The following is a 20,500-nucleotide window of genomic DNA, read 5'->3' on the forward strand; positions in this document are numbered from 1 at the left end:
AAAATTTCCTTTCAAACATATTTTTTGGGAGTTTTTCCGGACTTTGAAAATTTACCAACCGACTTTTCTCTACAGTGGAAAATTTTGTGGAAAACAATTTTCATTTTGTATTTATTTTTTGAATTGCTGAGAAAATTGGCTTATGATTTCACACACAAAAAAAAAGTCTACGTTGCTTCGTTCTTGAGTTATGATTTTTCAAAGTAGGTGGTTTCTGTGGAAAATGTTTATTTTCCACTGGAGTTTTCTGGAAAATTAGGCGACCCTGATTTTTTTCAATTTAGTTTTTGTTCATATACAAGGGTTGGCGAAAATGTTTGGGATAGTCAACTTTTTTTCTCTCACAAAAATGTTCAACATGCTGTAACTTTTCATAGAATGCATCAAAAATTCTCAAATTTTGACTGCTTGTCAACCTATTATATGTGCATCATTGGTACTAATTTGAGCTCGATTTTCTAATATTTCGCGAAGCTAGAACCGTTCTTATAAAACACCATTTTTTAGACAACTAATTTTTGAACTGTCTTATCCCGGAAACCAGTGAATCGAATAATTGAAATTTTTACCGTAATCAACAATATATTGATCTTGATACGATTTTATAAAATGTAATATTTTCTCACAACGAATAAAGTTATAGCGGTTTGACATTTTCACCCATATAGAGGAAAATGAGTCAAATTTTCAATATCACACAAAAGTTACTAAATGTGTTCTTCCTTCAGTCCAAATAGGCTCTATTACATATATCTTAGACAGATAACTTGAGAACAAAAGTAGAAAATATTTTTATATTAATTCTAAAATTTATTGACATTGATAATAAAAAGTTACATTTTTTCGAGAAAGATCCAAAAAAGTCAGTCCATCATAACGTTTTTCAAAGTTCAAAAACTACCCATGTTTTAGAGGCTTTTCAAGCATTAATTTGTTATTGATAAACGTTCAAAGTTTCATTCAATTTGGTCTACTGGTTTCCGAGTTATAACATTTCAAAAATGAGATGTCCAAAAACCAGTGTTTTACGAGAACGGTTCTAACTTCGCGAAAGACTAACCAATCGAGCTCAGATACATACCAATGATGCACATATAATAGGCTGACACTGAGAGTTTTTGATGCACGCTATGAAAAGTTATAGCATGTTGAACTTTTTGTGAGGGGAAAAAAGTTGCCTATCCCAAACATTTTGGCCACCCCCTGTATATATGAACCCCACCTATGACAAAGCATTTCATTACATACTGAGAACCTTCGTACCAATTTATACGATTATAAAAAAAATCCCCAAAAGCTAGAAAACGTGCGTAAACTACGTAACATCTAAAATGACCATTTTCACCCCTTCCTTCCCCCTATTGTGAACTGTACGAAATAATTCTCATATGGGTTACGAAGGCCTTTACACATTGTTTGAGGGATTTCTTGAGAAATTACTGAAATATTTCATGTTGAAAAAATATTTGTTAGCGAACCGGCTTTTAAAATTTTAGACAAATTTTAGATGGGAACTTGGAAGTCTTCGAAGGAAACTCTTGTGAATTTTTAAGCCATATAATAGTTCTTATACTTTTTTGGAAAATAGTTAAACATTTTTGGATGTTTTCCAGTTTCCATCACTGTTTTTAGAAACGTTTCAAAGAATTAAAGAAAAAAATCGTTTTTTTTTTCGGTAGAACGAGCAAAAAATGGTCACACAAACTTGTCTATACTTTCTTATTCCTTACATCAAAGCTGATTTTTTTTACCAGACGGACTTGCTGGTCTAACTACTACCACTTCTGATCCGTATGCAGTAGGCTTGGGTTCAATAACGTTTGCGAGTTATGCCACCGTTCGCTTGCTACATTATCTTCAGAGTAATAAACACACTAATTTTTCATCTTACGTCTGGCATCCACGCACCAATGTGTGAACCCTCTGCCAACCATATCCCTCTAACACTCCGACATCCACATGAATTCGTGCAGATGCAGAGGTATATTCAGTCTTATGTGTATACAATGCACGAATGTTCATTTTTGTTTCTGCCGGAAATTTATGAAGAGTTTTGTTATTGAGTCTTTTGATTGACTGCAATAAGTTTCTATCGGGTTTCGGAAGAGTTTTTGGAATTCTAGAGTTTGGTTTTACATGGCAAATTCACGACCTATTCAAATCGAATCCCAGAACTGTTGAAACATTTTGTAGAAGAATTTTAGTATTAGTTTTATGCGAAATATTTTTTAGTGTTTCGTTCCGAACTGATGTAGATAAAAACGGTTTCTTAGGATTTTTTACTGAATTTTAGATGTAGCAAATATGATAAACTCCAGTCTATTTCAGAAAACATTTAAATAATTATTCAAACATTTCCTATAGAAATAGGCACAAAATTCGCACAGAGTTTCTTCAATATATTTTCTAGAAAATTCACTGGGAATTGTGTTTGAAAAGAAAATTGGAAATTCCATCGGAAACTCATCATGGGATTTACACACGGTTGAATGAGAGTATGTATGCATATGGCCTCCACTCCAGCATCCTACTCTACATCATCACGTAGACGTGACCTTTTTCGATTCAAATGAAATTCTGCTCATGTATTAGCTTATATCTGAAAATGTGATTGATGTTATTTGTTTTGCAGTATTATCCACGTAACTTTTGAAAACGGCGTGTGAAAGAAAAAACTCAATTCTCTTCTTCAAAAAATATAACTCGCAAACGGTTTGTTGGACTGCAATGATATTTTCGAAGATAATAGACAAATATTTAAAGGTCTTTAAAAAAATACACTGGGAGTAATATACATCGCAACTCTATGTAATTTCAATTTTCCAAAAACGATACTCTTCCGTTTTTTGGTTCTTTTTTTCTGTAGAAAGCTGACTTTCAGATTTTTTATTATTTCTTGATTTTTAAAACGGTCGAAGCAAACTTTTTTAGGAATTTCTGCATTTAAAACTAGTTTCTATGTACAAATTTACATGAAAAAACTATGCATATGTTTTCCTACATGCAACAATATTTTTACCTTAAACGTTACAGCAAATAAAAAAATTAAAAAATAATGCAGCGTGTTAAATGTTATTCTAGGCGGTCTTTAATTTTACATATTTGAGAGAAAAATTATCTTTCTTCGATAAAAACTGTAGAAGAGTAAAACAAATCTCGAAAATCATTTCACAAGGTTCCATACATTTTTCATATTTTTTTTTAATTTTTTTACCTTACATTTTAACATTTATTAAACCATGGGAAAAATATGTATTGGCCATCTTTCAGATGTTATTGTTTTGTATTGAATCGCAACAATTAAGATACACTACGAATGAGTGTAATCAGTCTTGTACCTTTTAAATCCGCCCTATTTTGCTTATCCTTTGACAGATACGCGTATTTCGACTACCACTTGTAATCTTTCTCAGAGTCAGTTATCCAGTGGATAACTGACATTATCGAAATAGGGTGGAATTATAAGGTACAAAACTGATTACACTCATTCGTAGAGCGTATTCTGCTTAGAGGGTTCGAAAGTCGGCACAAGAAATATACAATAAAATGACATTTAGATCAAATCAATAAACATAAACAATTATTCCTCCAAGGATTTATACAGGGATATTTCCAGCATTACAGCAAATAATCATCCCTCCTTTGGTTTCTCTCGGGAATACTTCATTGATCCCTTCTGGGATTCCTGTATGGATTTCTCCCGGGATTCCTTCTGGAATTGCTTCTGGGAATCTCAGGATTGCTTCAGGACTTTCTTCCAGGCTTCCTTCAAGAGTTCTTCCCAGAACTCCGTCACTGACGCCTCCCGAGATTTCATTATTTATTTCTACCGGAATTGTTCTAGGAATTCCTCGCATTTAGAGTAAAGAATCATTCCAGGGATTCCTTAAAAGATTTTTTCTGAGATTCCATCCGATTTCTCATCAAAAAATCATCCAGGAATTTGCTTTAGGATTTTCCTCCGGAACTCCTTCCTCCCGAGATACCTTCAGGGATTCTATCAGGCATTCTTCTCCGAATTCCTCCAGAGATTTCTTCATTGATTTCTCCTGAGATTATTTTATGGCTTAGTTTTTTCACGGGATTTCTGCGATAACTTCCTGGTCCGGGATTCATTCATTGATCCATCCCGGGTTTTCTTCAGAGATTTCCCTTAAAACTCTTTCCGGGATTACTTCTGGATTCTGTCAAGAAATTCTTCCGGGATTTCTTTATTTGATTCCTCGCGGGATTTCTTCATTGATTTATCCTAGATTTCTGCCAAGATTCAGAGTCATGTAAAGATTCCTTTCATGTTTTTTTCCTGGATTTCTTTAGAAATTTCTTTCAGAATCCCTTTTGAGATTCCTTCATTGCTTTCTCCCGAGATATTTTCTGACATTATTTCGGGTATTTCTTCTAAAACTTGTGTAGGGATTCCTAGGGATTCCTTCTGCATCCTTTCAAGGAATGCTTCAGAAATTTCTTCCGTGATTCCTCCATTAATTCTCCCCGGGGTTTCTTCTGAAATTTATGCCAGTATTCCTTTGGAACTCCTTTCCAGATTTCTCCCGGGATTTCTTTACAGAATCCTTCCGGACTTTCCTCAGGGGTTCCACTCGGGATTCCGACCGGGATTTTTTTTAACTCTTCCCGAGATATCTACAGATATTCCTTCCGGTATTCCTCCAGAAATTGTTTGGAATTCCTAAATTATTTTTTTTTTTTTTTGGGAAGCCACCAGGGATTCCTTCAGAGGTTCCTCCAATATTCTTTCAGGACAAGTGTTGAGTTTCGTCTGAGGATTACTGCCAGATTTCAAAATTTGTCTTCAGCGAAGTCTGCCAGGATTCACTGATATATGTTTACTTTAGGGGAGACTGGGGAGACTTGATCCCTTTTTCTTAATTTACCTGAAACTTTAAGAAAAAACACAAAACTAGATCCGATCTCCGTACAAAATGGCAGGTAAACATCTATTGCAAGTTAATACACAACAGAAGGCCTTTAAATTATTGTTAAAGTTTTCAAAACTGTGTTTTTATGGAGGCATGTCTTATGATGTATTTTTCAAAAATGGGTGACACTTGATCCCCCTTTGAGCACATGGTTTATTTTAAGGGAAAATAATTCCAGAGTCTTCCTATTCATTTTCTTTTCGAGTTTTCTTGTATTTTCTATGAATATGGAGTGTTTGAAATTGTGAGATTTCATTAAATTTTTAAGGATATACCGTATTTTGAAAATGGGGAGACTTGATCCCCCTTTTCTTGGTTTGTACTAAAGTTATAATTATCTGACACATTTTATCGTTGAATAGACTAGAATTCCAAGTAAATAGAGGCTTCCGAATAGAATTTTATTTTTCACATGTATAATGTGTGTGTAATCCTCAAGAGATCAAGTCTCCCCATGTCACTGTTGTGTATACTAAGCTGATTAATTAAAATATGTTAATAACAGCCTTATTTGGATAAATAAGTTTGAAAGTATTTTATTTAAACTGTGTATGTGCTGTGAAATTTTGACACGATTTGGTTCAATTTTCACAAAGTTATTGAGATTTTTCGGAATCGCCTAAAAGATTTCTGAAGGACTGAAAACAAACCATCAGCCGTAAAAAAATAATGCAATGTACAATCGAAATCACTTGTAGCCAAAACATAGTCGTTTGTCCAGGAGTAGTTTTGGAAAAAATATGCTAGAAGAAAAATGTTTTTGATTCCGAGTAAATATGGGGGGAACAAGTCTCCCCAGGGATCTAGTCTCCTCAGTCTCCCCTACTGGCATTTACCAGATTTTCGGACATTTTTAAACATACTGAAACAAATCAGATCGGAAATCTCAGAATGTTGTTAATTGTCAAATTGAGAGATGAATTGGTGAAAAAATCGCTTTCTGGAATGATTCAAACCCACGACTCCGTATTTTCTGGACCAGCTCTTTTACCTACTAAACCACAAAACAGGTAATGATTCGGTGGAATTGGAAACCCCTAACTGAATCCGAGTCCAGACCATAACTTTTCTCTTTTTCATAAATCCATCTCTCTTAGATGCTTAGATGGCTTAGCTCTCGATGCATGCTTAACCCTCTAATACCCAAATTTTTGATTTTGATCTAAATATCATTTTTCGTCATCTAAAATCGATTTAAGCATGTTTTGGAAGATGATTCTTTTTAATTCTCGATTTTGTAAATTTCGGTTTTTGATTTTTCTAATTTTTATTTTTGAACGTCCCCCCACTTTTATATTTTTCCTGGAAACCTATTCGGGATAGGGATTTTTTGAGATGAAAACATTTTGAGATTTAATGACTATTGTTGAAATATTAATATTTTAATTTTTTTTCATTGAAAATTATATTTTCCGCGTAATTTTAAGGAAAATATTTTTAGAGTGTATTCGACTCCCTTAAACTGTTTTACTATGATAGAATGATTTGGAAAACAAATTAAAATATGTTAATTGTAGCATTCCAATACAAAATAAACAATGACTTCTGAAAGGCTACTAAAACATCAATTTTTCAATGATTTTTAAAAAAAGTAAATACATTTTAAAAGACACCAAAAACTATTTTGAGATGCACAGAACAGTCCTAAACATTAGCCAAAACTATAAAAATTTTGATTGTCCACGAAATAAAAATTACAAAAATGCTCAAACTATACCCCGTCTAAAGGCGGGATTGGGTATTAGAGGGTTAAATAGACCCAAGCAAACAGACTGCTCGCTCTCATTTTGTGGTTGGTGGGTACAAAGACGGGTGTGTTGTGAATTGGCATCTATCATTTTTCTAATTACAAGTTTTTCATTCTACCGGGATTCCTTCAGGGAATTCTCCCGGGTAATGGATTCAATCCAGAATTCTTGAAAGACCAGAGCCACTCAGAGACACGTTGCACCTTAAATTTTAGAAATTACATTAGGGATTTCTGCAGGTATTCCTCCCGGAGTTCCTTCCGAGATTTCTCCTGGATTTTGTCGAGAGATTTTTCCTGATGCAGGTTTCTTTCAGATAATATTCTCGCAATCCCTGCGAGAAACTGGGGGCAATTTGAGATATGTTTAGGAAAATGACGAAAATTGACAACGAAAAATGCATCGTCCGTCATTTATAGATTCTCCCTTACGAAAATTTCCTGGACCAACTGAGAATCGCACCCAGACATTCGGCTTACTGTTCCAAGTTCTAGAAGAAAATGTCTTATTAAATATATTGATCAATATTGATCAATAAAAATCTTGGGTAGGAATTTCTTTCCCAACTGTTTTTCTACGTAGGACATATCCTTCCTGTTCTACCTACAGAGGGTCCACTGGCGATGACAATCAGTGGCAATATGCTATTTTGTCGGTGTGAACACTTGGATGGATTGGTGAGCTCGTTCCATATTGCATAGTAAGTTGATCATCGCTGTACGATACAATCTTTATATACACTGAGTCCTGACCTGAGTTATTTAACGGTGTCTTTGTATAACCTTTGCTTCAAGGCCGCAACACTCAACTTTTGCCCTACTTAGCCCTTATTTAGTTGAATACCTTATAGGAACCAAACTGCTTTGATCAAATATCTTAATTACTCGCTTGTTTTAAACAAACTTCCTAATCATACATTCCCCAACGAATAAGGTTATCACAACTTTTCCACCTGGCAGAGAAGCTAGTTCAAACAACACGCAGCACAAAGTTTTACGAACTTCCTGAGGTGCTAAAACACACATTAAGCCACAAAGCTGCATAATTTGTTAATTTATACTTGGGAAGCACGCCAATGCTTCTCGGTCAGAAGTGCATGCAACTCCTGCTGTGTAACAGCAGCACTCTCCTCCCCTAGGGATTTAAACACGTAAATCAAATCAAATCCAGTGCTCTTCCTGTAAGCACAGCACAGGCAAAACCGTTTCAAGGAAGAAAGGTGCAAAGTTTCATTTACCTGCAATTGCATCAGTTGGCGACAACGCATCATCGTGTCCGCGGTCCTTATCGCATCGCGGTCACGGTAAGAGGTTGTAGTCGCAACTATGCTTGCCGACATCTAGCTGTAAGCAGCCGGGAGCAACACTTCTTGCTACCGAGGTAACGATGTCATAAGAGAGAAAACATTCGAGATTGGAAAGACCTGGCACACGGCAGGAGGCCGGGCCAGTCGGTCTAGCGTGGGTATTATCGCGTGGCAAAATGGAAATGGATCGTTTCCGGTGGTAATAAATGTTACGGTTTTGTTACTTCCATCATTCTTGGGTGACGTTCTTGATGACGATTTTTCGATGTTGTGAATGTGGGACGTGGCATTGAAACTTTCTAAGAAGTTCTTGGATATTCCGAAATGCACTTCTAGATATTCTAAATTTTCTGAATTTTCTAAATTTTCTAAATTTTCTAAATTTTCCAAATTTTCTAAATTTTCTAAATTTTCTAAATTTTCAATTTTCTAAATTTTCTAAATTTTCTAAATTTTCTAAATTTTCTAAATTTTCTAAATTTTCTAAATTTTCTAAATTTTCTGAATTTTCTAAATTTTCTAAATTTTCTAAATTTTCTAAATTTTCTAAATTTTCTAAATTTTTTAAATTTTCTAAATTTTCTAAATTTTCTAAATTTTCTAAATTTTCTAAATTTTCTAAATTTTCTAAATTTTCTAAATTTTCTAAATTTTCTAAATTTTCTAAATTTTCTAAATTTTCTAATTTTTCCAAATTTTCTAAATTTTCTAAATTTTCTAAATTTTCAATTTTCTAAATTTTCTAAATTTTCTAAATTTTCTAAATTTTCTAAATTTTCTAAATTTTCTAAATTTTCTAAATTTTCTAAATTTTCTAAATTTTCTAAATTTTCTAAATTTTCTAAATTTTCTAAATTTTCTAAATTTTCTAAATTTTCTAAATTTTCTAAATTTTCTAAATTTTCAATTTTCTAAATTTTCTAAATTTTCTAAATTTTCTAAATTTTCTAAATTTTCTAAATTTTCTAAATTTTCTAAATTTTCTAAATTTTCTAAATTTTCTAAATTTTCAATTTTCTAAATTTTCTAAATTTTCTAAATTTTCTAAATTTTCTAAATTTTCTAAATTTTCTAAATTTTCTAAATTTTCTAAATTTTCTAAATTTTCTAAATTTTCTAAATTTTCTAAATTTTCTAAATTTTCTAAATTTTCTAAATTTTCTAAATTTTCTAAATTTTCTAAATTTCCAAATTTCAAAATTTTCAAATTTTCAAATTTTCAGATTTCTAAATTTCCAGATTTTAAAATTTTCAAATTTCCTAATTTCCAAATTTAGAAATTTCTGATTATCCGATTTTTTGACCTGCACACCTAATCAAAAAATTATGTACATCTTCATTTTCAGAGTGGCATCCATGCCCAACACTGGCGTCGAGGAGGAGTACTACCGGCTAAGGCATTTTTCGATAACAGGCAAGGGCGTAGTAAACCGGGGTGATTCGTTGAAGAGTCGCCGCAGCAAATCAAACAACAGTGTCGCCAGTTCCAATTCCAGGTGAGCATGAGAAATCCAATACCAATCTTAATCCAATCCAAATGCATTCCAAATCCAAATCTAGTTCAAATCCAATCCAAATCCAATCCAAATCCAATCCAAATCCAATCCAAATCCAATCCAAATCCAATCCAAATCCAATCCAAATCCAATCCAAATCCAATCCAAATCCAATCCAAATCCAATCCAAATCCAATCCAAATCCAATCCAAATCCAATCCAAATCCAATCCAAATCCAATCCAAATCCAATCCAAATCCAATCCAAATCCAATCCAAATCCAATCCAAATCCAATCCAAATCCAATCCAAATCCTATCCAAATCCAATCCAAATCCAATCCAAATCCAATCCAAATCCAATCCAAATCCAATCCAATCAAAATCTACAATCTACATAGATGAAGAAAAAAAGCTTGTGGCATAAATACATTGCTGTATCATATTGCTTTATAGCGAACCAAACACTAATCGCAGCTAAATCGCCGATTGTTCAAAACTCTCAAACTTCTGGAACTAACTTTCACCAAAGTCATTCCAAACACCAGAGATAATAATACCAGCCCTTGAAAAGAATAATTCCCTAATTCATTCCCATCCCAGATGAAGAAAAAAAAATGAAGCGCGATACAACAGCGAACCCAATTGTCTATTCCCGCAGGCGAGGATCTTGTCATCAGCAAACTTTTTCCCATTCGTTTCATTCGGGTTTTTATTTTTTCGTGCCTCATGAAATTATAAGTTTTGTACTCGCCTCCGGGGATAGAACAAAGACAGCAAACACCCTGGCCGTTGGTTGTTGCTTAGTGTGGATTATTGTCGTTGTTGTCGTCGTCTGCTAGACCAAATAGACAAAGGTGCGACGCAGAGAGACAATGTAATGATTCATAAAAGTTTGAAATTACTGTGGGATTATAATTAAATTATGTCTTTCTGGCGATGAACGGGAGACTTCAGCAGTCGTTGAGTATGTTATATGTTTTAGAATTTATGGAAATATTGAGCTTCTTTATCTTTTTCTTTGTTTTATATTCAAGTATTTTAATAAAGGTATTTCTTGATTAAGAAGAATTTCAGTTTCATTCTGGTTCATCTCTTCAATAATATTTCGATATTTTTATTTTTTTAACGAAGGGGAGTTTGACTGGAATTTGGTATTACGTGGGTTTCGGCTTCGGCTTCTCAGTCATGAATTTTGCGTCGACTACTTGGTTATCTTGCACTTGGTCGATAATCAAGTAGTCGACGCAAAATTCATGACTGAGAAGCCGAAACCCACGTAATTTATTTTTTTTTATTTTTACATTGTTTTTTTTCGTTTTTATTTTTGTTTTTCTTAAATTTTTTTTTCATTTGATTCATGATTTTAAACTCCCAACTGTTTCAAATTGTGTTGGTAGCAATTTTAACTTTAGTTGAAGAAAATTTTCTTAACGTGACGTTTTATGAGCCAACGTATTAATGTCACTTTTCGGTTCTGATAAAAAGTGTTGACTTTCAGCAAATTACTCCTATTTTCATCCGTTTCTTCTGGAATGCCATCACTCTGGCGTCAACTGGAAGTTGAAGCACTAAATCAAATTAGATGAAGTTAAAATTGTATAATCGAATCCAGGCAGCACTAATTTCTCCACTCCACACAGCACAGCTTGAAAGCCCATGCACTTGGTCGAAAACATTTCATATCTGACAAGGGAACTCTATTTCTTTCGCATTTCAGCACCGAGCACTTGACAGCCGTCGGTGCTGGTTCCGCCCGGACGTCAGCCACGTGCAGCCTAGCGTCCAGCAGGGAAAGCAGTACCTCCAACCCGGCTGCCGGTCCTTACAAGTGAGTATCCATTATTCGAAACTAGATTCGGAAACGAAAATTAAAACCTTAAAATAATTGAATGAAATACTCATGCGACGCGTCGCATATCACATTTCAAAAATTCCTTCAGGAATTCCTCCTTAAAGTCGTCCAGGAATTCCGTAACGAATTTCACCAAGAAAGCCATGAGAAATTCTTCCGAGAAATCCACCAGGAATTCCTCATGGAATTGCACCAGGAATTCCTAAACAAAAATCTCTAGGAATTCCTCGAAAAATTCCATCAGAAATTCCACCAGGAATTCCTCCAGGAATTCCACCAGGAAATCCACCAGGAAATCCACCAGGAAATCCACCAGGAATTCCAACAGGAATTCCACCAGGAATTCCAACAGGAATTCCACCAGGAATTCCAACAGGATTTCCACCAGGAATTGTACCACGAATTCCTCCAGGAATTCTACCACGAATTCCTCCAGGAATTCCACCATTAATGTCAACAGGAATTCCACCTGAAATTCCACCAGAAATTCCTACAGGAATTTCACTAGGAATTCCTCCAGGAATGCCACCACGAATCTCTCCAGGAATTCCACCTTGAATTCTTCCAAGAATTCCACCAGGAATTCCTTCAATATTTCCAGGAATTCTACCAGGAATACCTCGAAGATTTCACCCAGGAATTCCATAAAAAAAATCCTCTAGGAATTCCACCAGAAATTCCACCAGAATTTGCTCCAAATATTTCACCAGCAATTCCTCCAGGAATTTCACCAGGGGTTCCACCAGGAATTTCACCAGGAATTCTACCATCAATTTCACCAGGACTTCCACCAAGAATTCCACCAAGAATTCCTCCAGGAATTTTATCAGGAATTCCTCCAGGAACTCCACCATGAATTCCTCCACGAATTCCACCAGGAAGTCCTCCAAGAATTCCACCAGGAATTTCTCCAGGAATTCCACCAGGGATTTCTTCAAGAATTTCATAAAGAATTCCTCCAGGAATTTCACCAGGAATTCCTCCAGGACTTCCACCAGGAATTCCTCCAGGAGTTCCACCAGGAATTCCTCCAAGTATTTCACCAGGATCTCCTCCAAGAATTTCACCAGGAACTCCTCCAGGAATTTCACCAGGACTTCCTCCAGGACTTCCTCCAGGACTTCCACCAGGAATTCCTCCAAGAATTTCACCAGGAATGCCTTCACGAATTCCACCACAAATTCCTCCAGAAACTCCGCCAGGAATTCCTCCACGAATTCTTCCAGGAAATCAACCAGAGATTCCTCCAGGAATTTCAATACGATTTTTTCCTGAAATTCCTCCAGGAATTCCTCCAGGAATTCCGCCAGGACTTCCACCTGGAATTCCACCAGGAATTCATCCAGGAATTTCACCAGGACTTCCTCCAGGACTTCCACCAGGAATTCTTCAAGACTTACATCAGGAATTCCTCCAGGAAAAAATCCATCAGAAACTCCACCAGGTATTCCAACAGAAATTTTCCAGGAATTACACAATAATTCCTCCAGGAGCTTGAACAAAAACACTCGACCAGGAATTCCAAGAAACCCACTAAAAATTTCTCCAGGAATTCCTCCAGAATTTACACCAGAAATTCCACCAGGATTTCCACCAGAAATTCAGCCAGGAATTCCGCCTAAAATTCCACTAGAAATTCTACCAGAAACTCCACCAGGAATTCCTCCAGAAATTCCTCCAGGAATTCCACCAAAAATTCCACAAGGAAGTCCACCAGGAATTCCACCAGGGATTCCTCCAGGAATTCTTCCAAGAATTCTATCAGGAAATCCGCCATGAATTCCACCAGGAGTTCAACTAGGAATTCTACCAGGAATTACACCAGGAATTCCACCAGAAATTCCTCCAGGAATAGCACCAGGAATTCCACCAGGGTTTCCACCAAGAATTCAACCAGGAATTCCTTCAGGAATTTTTCCAGGAATTCCTCCAGGAACTCCACCATGAATTCCTCCACTAATTTCACCAAAAAGTCCTCCAAGAATCCCACCAGGAGTTTCTCCAGGGCTTCCACCAGGAATTCTTTCAAGAATTCCACCAGGAATTTCTTCAAGAATTTCAAAAGCAATTCCTCCAGGAATTTCCCTAGGAATTCCTCCAGGAATTCCATCAGGAATTCCACCAAGAATTCCTCCAAGAATTTCACCAGGAACTCCTCCAGGAATTTCACCAGGACTTCCTCCAGGACTTCCACCAGGAATTCCTCCAAGACTTCCTCCAGGTATTCCTCCATGAATTCGACCGGGTACTCCTCAAAGAATTTCACCAGGAATTCCTTCACGAATTCCACCAGAAATTCCTCCAGGAACTCCACCAGGACTTCCACCTGGAATTTCACCAGGAATTCCTTCAAGATTTCCTTCAAGATTTCCACCAGGAATTCCTCCAGGAATTCCTCCAGGAATTCCTCCAGGAATTCCCCCAAAAATTTCACCAGAAATTTCACCAGGACTTCCTCCAGGACTTCCACCAGGAATTCCTCCAAGACTTCCTCCAGGTATTCCTCCATGAATTCCACCGAGTACTCCTCAAAGAATTTCACCAGGACTTCCTCCAGGACTTCCACCAGGAATTCCTCCAAGAATTTCACCAGGAATTCCTTCACGAATTCCACCAGAAATTCCTCCAGGAACTCCACCAGGACTTCCACCTAGAATTCCACCAGGAATTCTTCCAGGGTTTTCACCAGTACTTTCACCAGGAATTCCTTCAAGACTTCCACAAGGAATTCCTCCAGGAATTCCTTCACGAATTCCACCAAGAATTCCACCAGGAATTCCTCCAGGAATTCCACTAGGGCTTCCACCAGGAATTTTCGAGAAATTTAACCAGAATTTCACCAGGATTCCACCAAGAATTCCACCAGGAATTCCTCCAGGAATTCCACCAGGAATTTCTTCAGGAATTCCACCCGGACTTCCACCAAGAAATCCACCAGGAATTCCTCCAGGAATTTCACCAGGAATGCCACCAGGACTTCCACCAGGATTCCACCAAGAATTCCACCAGGAATTCCTCCAGGAATTCCACCAGGAATTTCTTCAGGAATTCCACCCGGACTTCCACCAAGAAATCCACCAGGAATTCCTCCAGGAATTTCACCAGGAATGCCACCAGGACTTCCACCAGGATTCCACCAAGAATTCCACCAGGAATTCCTCCAAGAATTCCACCAGGAGTTTCTTCAGGAATTCCACCAGGATTTCCTCCACTAATTCCATCAGGAAGTCCTCCAAGAATTCCACCAGGAATTCCTCCAGAAATTCCTCCAGAAATTCCACCAGGAATTCCTCCAGGAATTCCTCCCTTGAATTCCTTCACGAATTCCACCAGAAAGTCCTCCAAGAATTCCACCAGGAATTCTTCCAGGAATTTCATGAGGAATTCCTCCAGGAATTTCACCAGGAATTCAATCAAGAATTTCGCCAGAAATTCCTCCAGGAATTCCACGAGGAGTTCCTACACGAATTGTACTAGGAATTCCTCCAGGAATTTCTCCAATGATTCCTGATTTTTCTGACAGTAATGAAGCTTCAACTAACTTAACCCATTTCTCGTTTCTTTCTTTATCTTCCGATTCAATGACCTATTTCTCACCGCATACCAATTGAACAACTACAACTGGTACTGGACACCACTTTCGGCCTTGTTTGACACAACAATTTGTGGCCCCACTTCAACGTTCATCTGCGCTGCTGATACCATCAAACAACCACCCCCACCCCAAAAGAGTCCTAATGCTGGGTGGAGCTGCCGTCGGAAAGAGCTCGTTAGTGTCACAGTTTATGACGTCCGAGTACCTGCATGCGTACGATACCAGCATAGGTGAGTGCGCGTTCCCTTCCTGCTGTTCGTGTGATTTGTGTGTTTGATGTGATTTCGCGTTTGCCAGCTACTATACCTACATTGATGTTTTTGTTATCGTCCTCGAAATACCTTCGTCCGTTCATGTGCGTCGTCGTTCGAAACCCAGTATAGATCCGCCAAACACATGTTCCATATTGTATTTTGTCGAAAGTTTCCCTTTCCTAAGCCCACCAACAGCTATAACAGGTTACCTGTTATTGAACTTATTCGGTAAACCTGTCGAATAATGTAATTGACAAACGTGTACTAACAATGAAAGTTTCTTCAAATTTCTGTATTTATATGCAACACTCATAATATGAGGTGCCGATAAAAGCTGTAGTTACGTTTAAAATCTAATTTACGGGAGTCAAATATTTATATCGAAGTTCCTGACTTAAATCAAAAAGCCTTCAGAATTAAAACATGTTATTGAAAAGCATCTATTTATAACATTGAGCTATCTACATATCATGTATCAGTTGTCGAAATGACATTTTCTGTACTGTCTCAGAGGCGTTTCAAGGAGCTCTTAGAGGCCTTCAGTGGAGTCCGATGGGCTTTCAGAAGCATTTCAGAAGATTCCAATGGGTTTCAGAGGGGGTAACAGGAGACCTCAGAGGTGTTTTAGGCGATCTCAGCTAGTTTCAGAGGGGTATCTGGAGGTCTCAGAAGCGCTTCCTGGAGGGTCAGGGGGTTTCTCTCCCTAAAACCACCTGAGACGACCCTGAGACTCTCTGAAACGCCCTGCGTTCTTATGTGACCCCCTGAAACCCCTCTAAAACGCCCATGAGATCTCCTGGTAAACTCCCCCACCCACTTTGAAACAACAATAATCACCCATGAAGCTCCCTGGAATGCCCCTGAGACCTTTTGAAACGTTCCTGAGGCCCCCTGGAATCCCTTAAGACCGACCCCCTGAGGCCCATTTGGTACCCTCCCCCCGTCATACCCCATTGGAGCCTTTGAAACCCCCTGAGATAACCATGACATTCCTTAAAACACCCCTGTGACGCTCTGTAACTTCCCTGGAACACTCTGAGAAGCGTCTCTCAGACCACCTGGAAACACTCTCGAAACCTGCTGGAGCATCCTTGAGACCCCCAGAAGCCTCTTTGAAATACCCCTGAAATCTCTTGGTTACCCCTTAAAATATTGGTTAGTTGCAGCTATTTTTAAATCCAAAAAATCCGTAGTTTAGGGGAAAATGGAGCAAAATAGGTACAGCCACCCAAAGACACAGAACGAGGTGTGTCCCAAAATATGCGCTGGTTAATTCTGCATCAAGTAAAAATTGATTAATTAGTCGCAATCAGTTGAAACATTTATTTAATTCAGAAAAATAGTATTTTTAGGGGAAAATGGGGCAAAATGGGTAAAGGGTGATACGGTCAAAATTGCGGTCACACAATTTGTTTCATAACTTGAGACTGCGTACACCAAAACAGCTGATTTTTGGACCAGTAATGGTACATTATATGTAGCTTATACCATAAAATTTTCATCAAAATCGGTTTAGTATTTGCGGAGATATTGTTGAACCCTGAGATCTGCAATTTTAAAATTTTGTGCAAACAGGATTCACAAATAAGAACACATTTTTACTGTTTTATTTATAGAGCCAGAGATACTTAACCGATTTCAATGAAAATTTTTCTGTATGTGAAGTATGCATATCAAAATGTTGTGTAAAAATTTCATTCAATTTGATCCAGCCGTTACAAAGTTATATTTGCTTAAGTGGCACCCGGTCAGTTTTTTCATATTCAAACTGCTACAACTTTGAAAGTATTCATACAAAATGGCTCAAAATTTTACTATGAACATATTTTCATAATAGTATTATACTGTAAAATTTTGATAAAAATCGGAGCAGTATTGGTAGTTCTATAATCAAAATTGTGCTTTTCTGACCTTAAATTTCCGAAAATTTACTATGGAGCGCCTTTGTACAAAATTTTAAAAAGGTAGGTCGATGGTTTTATCTATATATCAACCAATACTTAATCGATTTTGATGGTATAAGCTACATATAATGTAGCTCAAAAAATCAGCTGTTTTGGTGTACGCAGTCTAAAGTTATGAAAAAAATTGTGTGACCAAATTTTGACCGTATCACCCTTTACTTCCAGTCAAAGACACAGATCGAGGTGCCTGTCAATTCTACATCAAGAAAAATTGGTAGGTAAGCCGCAATCAGTTGATTCTAATTTTTAATTCAGAAAAACAGTAGTTTTAGGGGAAAATAACGCATAATGGGCACTTCCAGTCAATGACATAGATCGAGGTGCACCCCAAAGAATGCGCCGGTTAGTTCTACATCAGGTAAAAATTGGTTGGTTGGCCGCAATCAGTTGAAACTATTTTTTAATTCAGAAAAACAGTATTTTAGGGCAAAATGAGGCAAAATGGGCACTTTCAGTCAATGACACAAATCGAGGTGTGTCCCATAGAATGCACCTGTCAATTCTACATCAATTAAAAATTGGTTGGTTATCCGCAATCAGTTGAAACCATTTCTTAATTCAGAAAAACAGTGTTTTTAGGGAAAAATGGGGCAAAATGGACACTTACACTTAGTGCTGAAAAATTCATTTCGGCATATCTGAATTCAATCACCCACAGCTCATTTTAGAAGCTGAACCTGAGAATATGGTGTATGAAAATCTTGTGCGGCTATACCAGTTCTGCAAGAAAGTCACAGAAAAAACGCTATTTTTCGAATATTTAAGGTGAATGTCACGGACTACCATTGAAAAATGCCAAATGATATAAACCGTGAATATCATTGGCATTTTCCTAAGGTAGTCCGTAACATTTACCTTAAATATTCGAAAAATAGCGGTTTTTCCGTGACTTTCTTGCAGACCTGGTCTAGCCGCACAAGTTTTTCATATATCATATTCCCAGGTTCAGCTTCTAAAATGAGCTGTAGGTGATTGAATTTAGATATGCCGAAATGAATTTTTCAGCACTGCTTGCACTCAATCCCGGTGAATGAAACTATCACCAATCGATTCCTTGACATTTTTCCATTCGGAAAAGATGGACTTCAAAGATCGCAATCAGCCGCAATAATTAGGTGCATTTTTGGGTCAATTTTTCCCCACTGTGCATTGTACAGCAATAACAATAACACAGCGCAACATTTTTTTGTCTAAAGAGCAAACTTATGTGTCTCCGACAGATTTTGGGCCGCTGAATCCGAATCCGGGCTCAGATTTGCTCCAGCACATCACAATTTTGAGCTATACCTCAATTTATAGGGCAAAATATGTGATTTTGGGCTTTTTTGACTGCAAGCCATTAAGCTTGCCACTTCTGTTTACGAACCAACTTTGAAAATCGCAAAAAAAAATATGAAAATGCATTAGTTTCGTAAATATTTCGGCTAAAATATAAACGACTTATAAAAAAGTGATTATTTTCCATAACAAAATCAGGAATTGCCAATGTAGAAGTAGGGGTGGGAGCAATAATCAACTACAAAATGTTCATAAACAAATCAAAAAGTGCATAAATAAATCAAAATTTCCCATAAATAATTGATTTTTGAGCAATAAAAAATGTCGAAATTTCCACAAAAAATTCAATAATTGCAATAAATAACTTCATTTTTCCAATCAACGATCAACGATCAAATCTGACTATCGGCGCCGGCCACGTCCTTATAGTCAGTTGGGAAGGGAAAGGAATGTTAAAGTGTGCTGGTTGTTGCTACTAAAGACCGAGAGCACCTCTGCATCCCCACAACCAGCACGGACTGGGGTATTCGTTAGACGGAAAGGATGGGAGATCTGGGAGTCACCGTTGGTTGGGTCGGTGATGCGATCCATGGATAAAGGATATTTATAGTGTTCGTAAGGTTGCATAACATGTAGGCGTTACATACACTGTGCTGTGAAGGTGGAAGGAAGGGAAACGAATTTTTGCAATTCGTTCCTGGTTCTAGCGATGGCTATGAACTAGAGGTGTGCGCCGCCACTGATTTTCGATTCACGCCACCGCCGCCGATTATTTTTCGGCGCGCCGCCACTTACGCCGCCGAACTCCAATTTTCTACGCCGATCTCAAAAACGCATTGATAAATTTAATTATTTAATGATTTTTTTTTCATTACGTTATTTTAAGCAATGGGGTAATCTGCATACATAGCATTTGTAGGTCGTTTCAGCGGTGGTCCATTTGTAAGGTCCAGATTTATAACAGTTCTGAAAAAGTGAAAGAGTTTCTCCTTCGAATTAAAACGAGATACCGGGGGTTCCTGAAGATAAGTGATGGCTGGAAAAAGAATCTAGAGATTCCGAAGATTATCGAAAATGCTAGTGATTCTGAAAACAAAAGTTGTTGTGTTCAGCTCCAGAAAAGATGAAATTTCTCCAGCAACTCTTTTGAGGAGTCTTCCAGTAGTTTCACCAAGCATTCCGCTAAGAGTTCCTCCGGGAACTCCAGAAGGTCCTTCGGTCTCTCGATATGAACTAGCCTAGGGTTAAAAATCTCGTTCATACAGATAAAAAAAGGTCCTTCGGGAAATCCGAGGGTCTCCTCCGAGACATCCTCTAGGAGTTTCTTCGGGCATTGCTACAGAAGTTCCACTGATACTTTTTGTAGTACTTCCTCTAGAAACTCCTCTAAGAGTTACTCCGGGTATTTTTTTTGGGAGATCCTCCAGGAATTCATCTAGAAGTCTAGAAGTTTTTCATGGGAATTCCTTTGAGATCATCTGGCAATTCCTCTAGGACAGAGGGACGAATGACCACTAGGTTAAAGACCCTCTTCAAAACCAAATACACACACAATTCCTCTAGGAGCACCTCCGGGAATTCCTCCACGAGTTCTTCAACGAGTTCATCCGGGAATTCCTTAACGAATTTCTACGGGAATTCCTTTAGGAGTTCATAGAAATTGCACTGGAAAAACCAGAAGTTTCCTCCGTTAATTCCTCTAGGAGTTCTTCCGATAATTCTTCTGGGAGTTCTTCCAGCAAGTTTTGTAGCAGTTCCTCTTGGAATTCTTCCAGGAGTTCGCCCGGAAATTCTACCAGAAGTTTCTTCGAACATTTCTCTAGAATTTCCTGCGGGAATTTCTCTAGGGTTTCCTCTAGCAATTCTTCCGGGAATTCCTTCCCTTCCGAGTTCCTTCGGGGATTCCTCACCATTTTTGTCCGAGAATTTTACTAAGAGTTTCACCGTGACTTTCTCTAAAAGTTCTTCCGGGAATTCGTCTAGAAGTGCTTCCGGGAGTTCGAATATCTTCGGAAACACCTTTACGAGTTTCACCGGGAAGAAGTTCCCCAGGCAATTTCACTACAAGT

General features: G+C 37.4%; 1 protein-coding gene across 6 annotated transcripts in view; it reads left to right on the forward strand.

Moving 5' to 3' along the window:
- LOC109423306 (uncharacterized) overlaps nt 1–20,500 on the forward strand; it is a 764,938-nt gene that overhangs the window by 690,544 nt on the left and 53,894 nt on the right. For all 6 annotated transcript variants that reach the window (XM_029870594.2, XM_062854204.1, XM_062854206.1 and 3 more), the window contains 3 exons: nt 9,338–9,487; nt 11,206–11,316; nt 15,071–15,165. In XM_029870594.2, the coding sequence (XP_029726454.2) occupies nt 9,338–9,487; nt 11,206–11,316; nt 15,071–15,165 (356 nt within the window). The remainder of the gene's footprint in view (nt 1–9,337; nt 9,488–11,205; nt 11,317–15,070; nt 15,166–20,500) is intronic.

Source organism: Aedes albopictus, chromosome 2 (assembly GCF_035046485.1).
Source record: "Aedes albopictus strain Foshan chromosome 2, AalbF5, whole genome shotgun sequence".
Taxonomy (NCBI): Eukaryota; Metazoa; Arthropoda; class Insecta; order Diptera; family Culicidae; genus Aedes; species Aedes albopictus.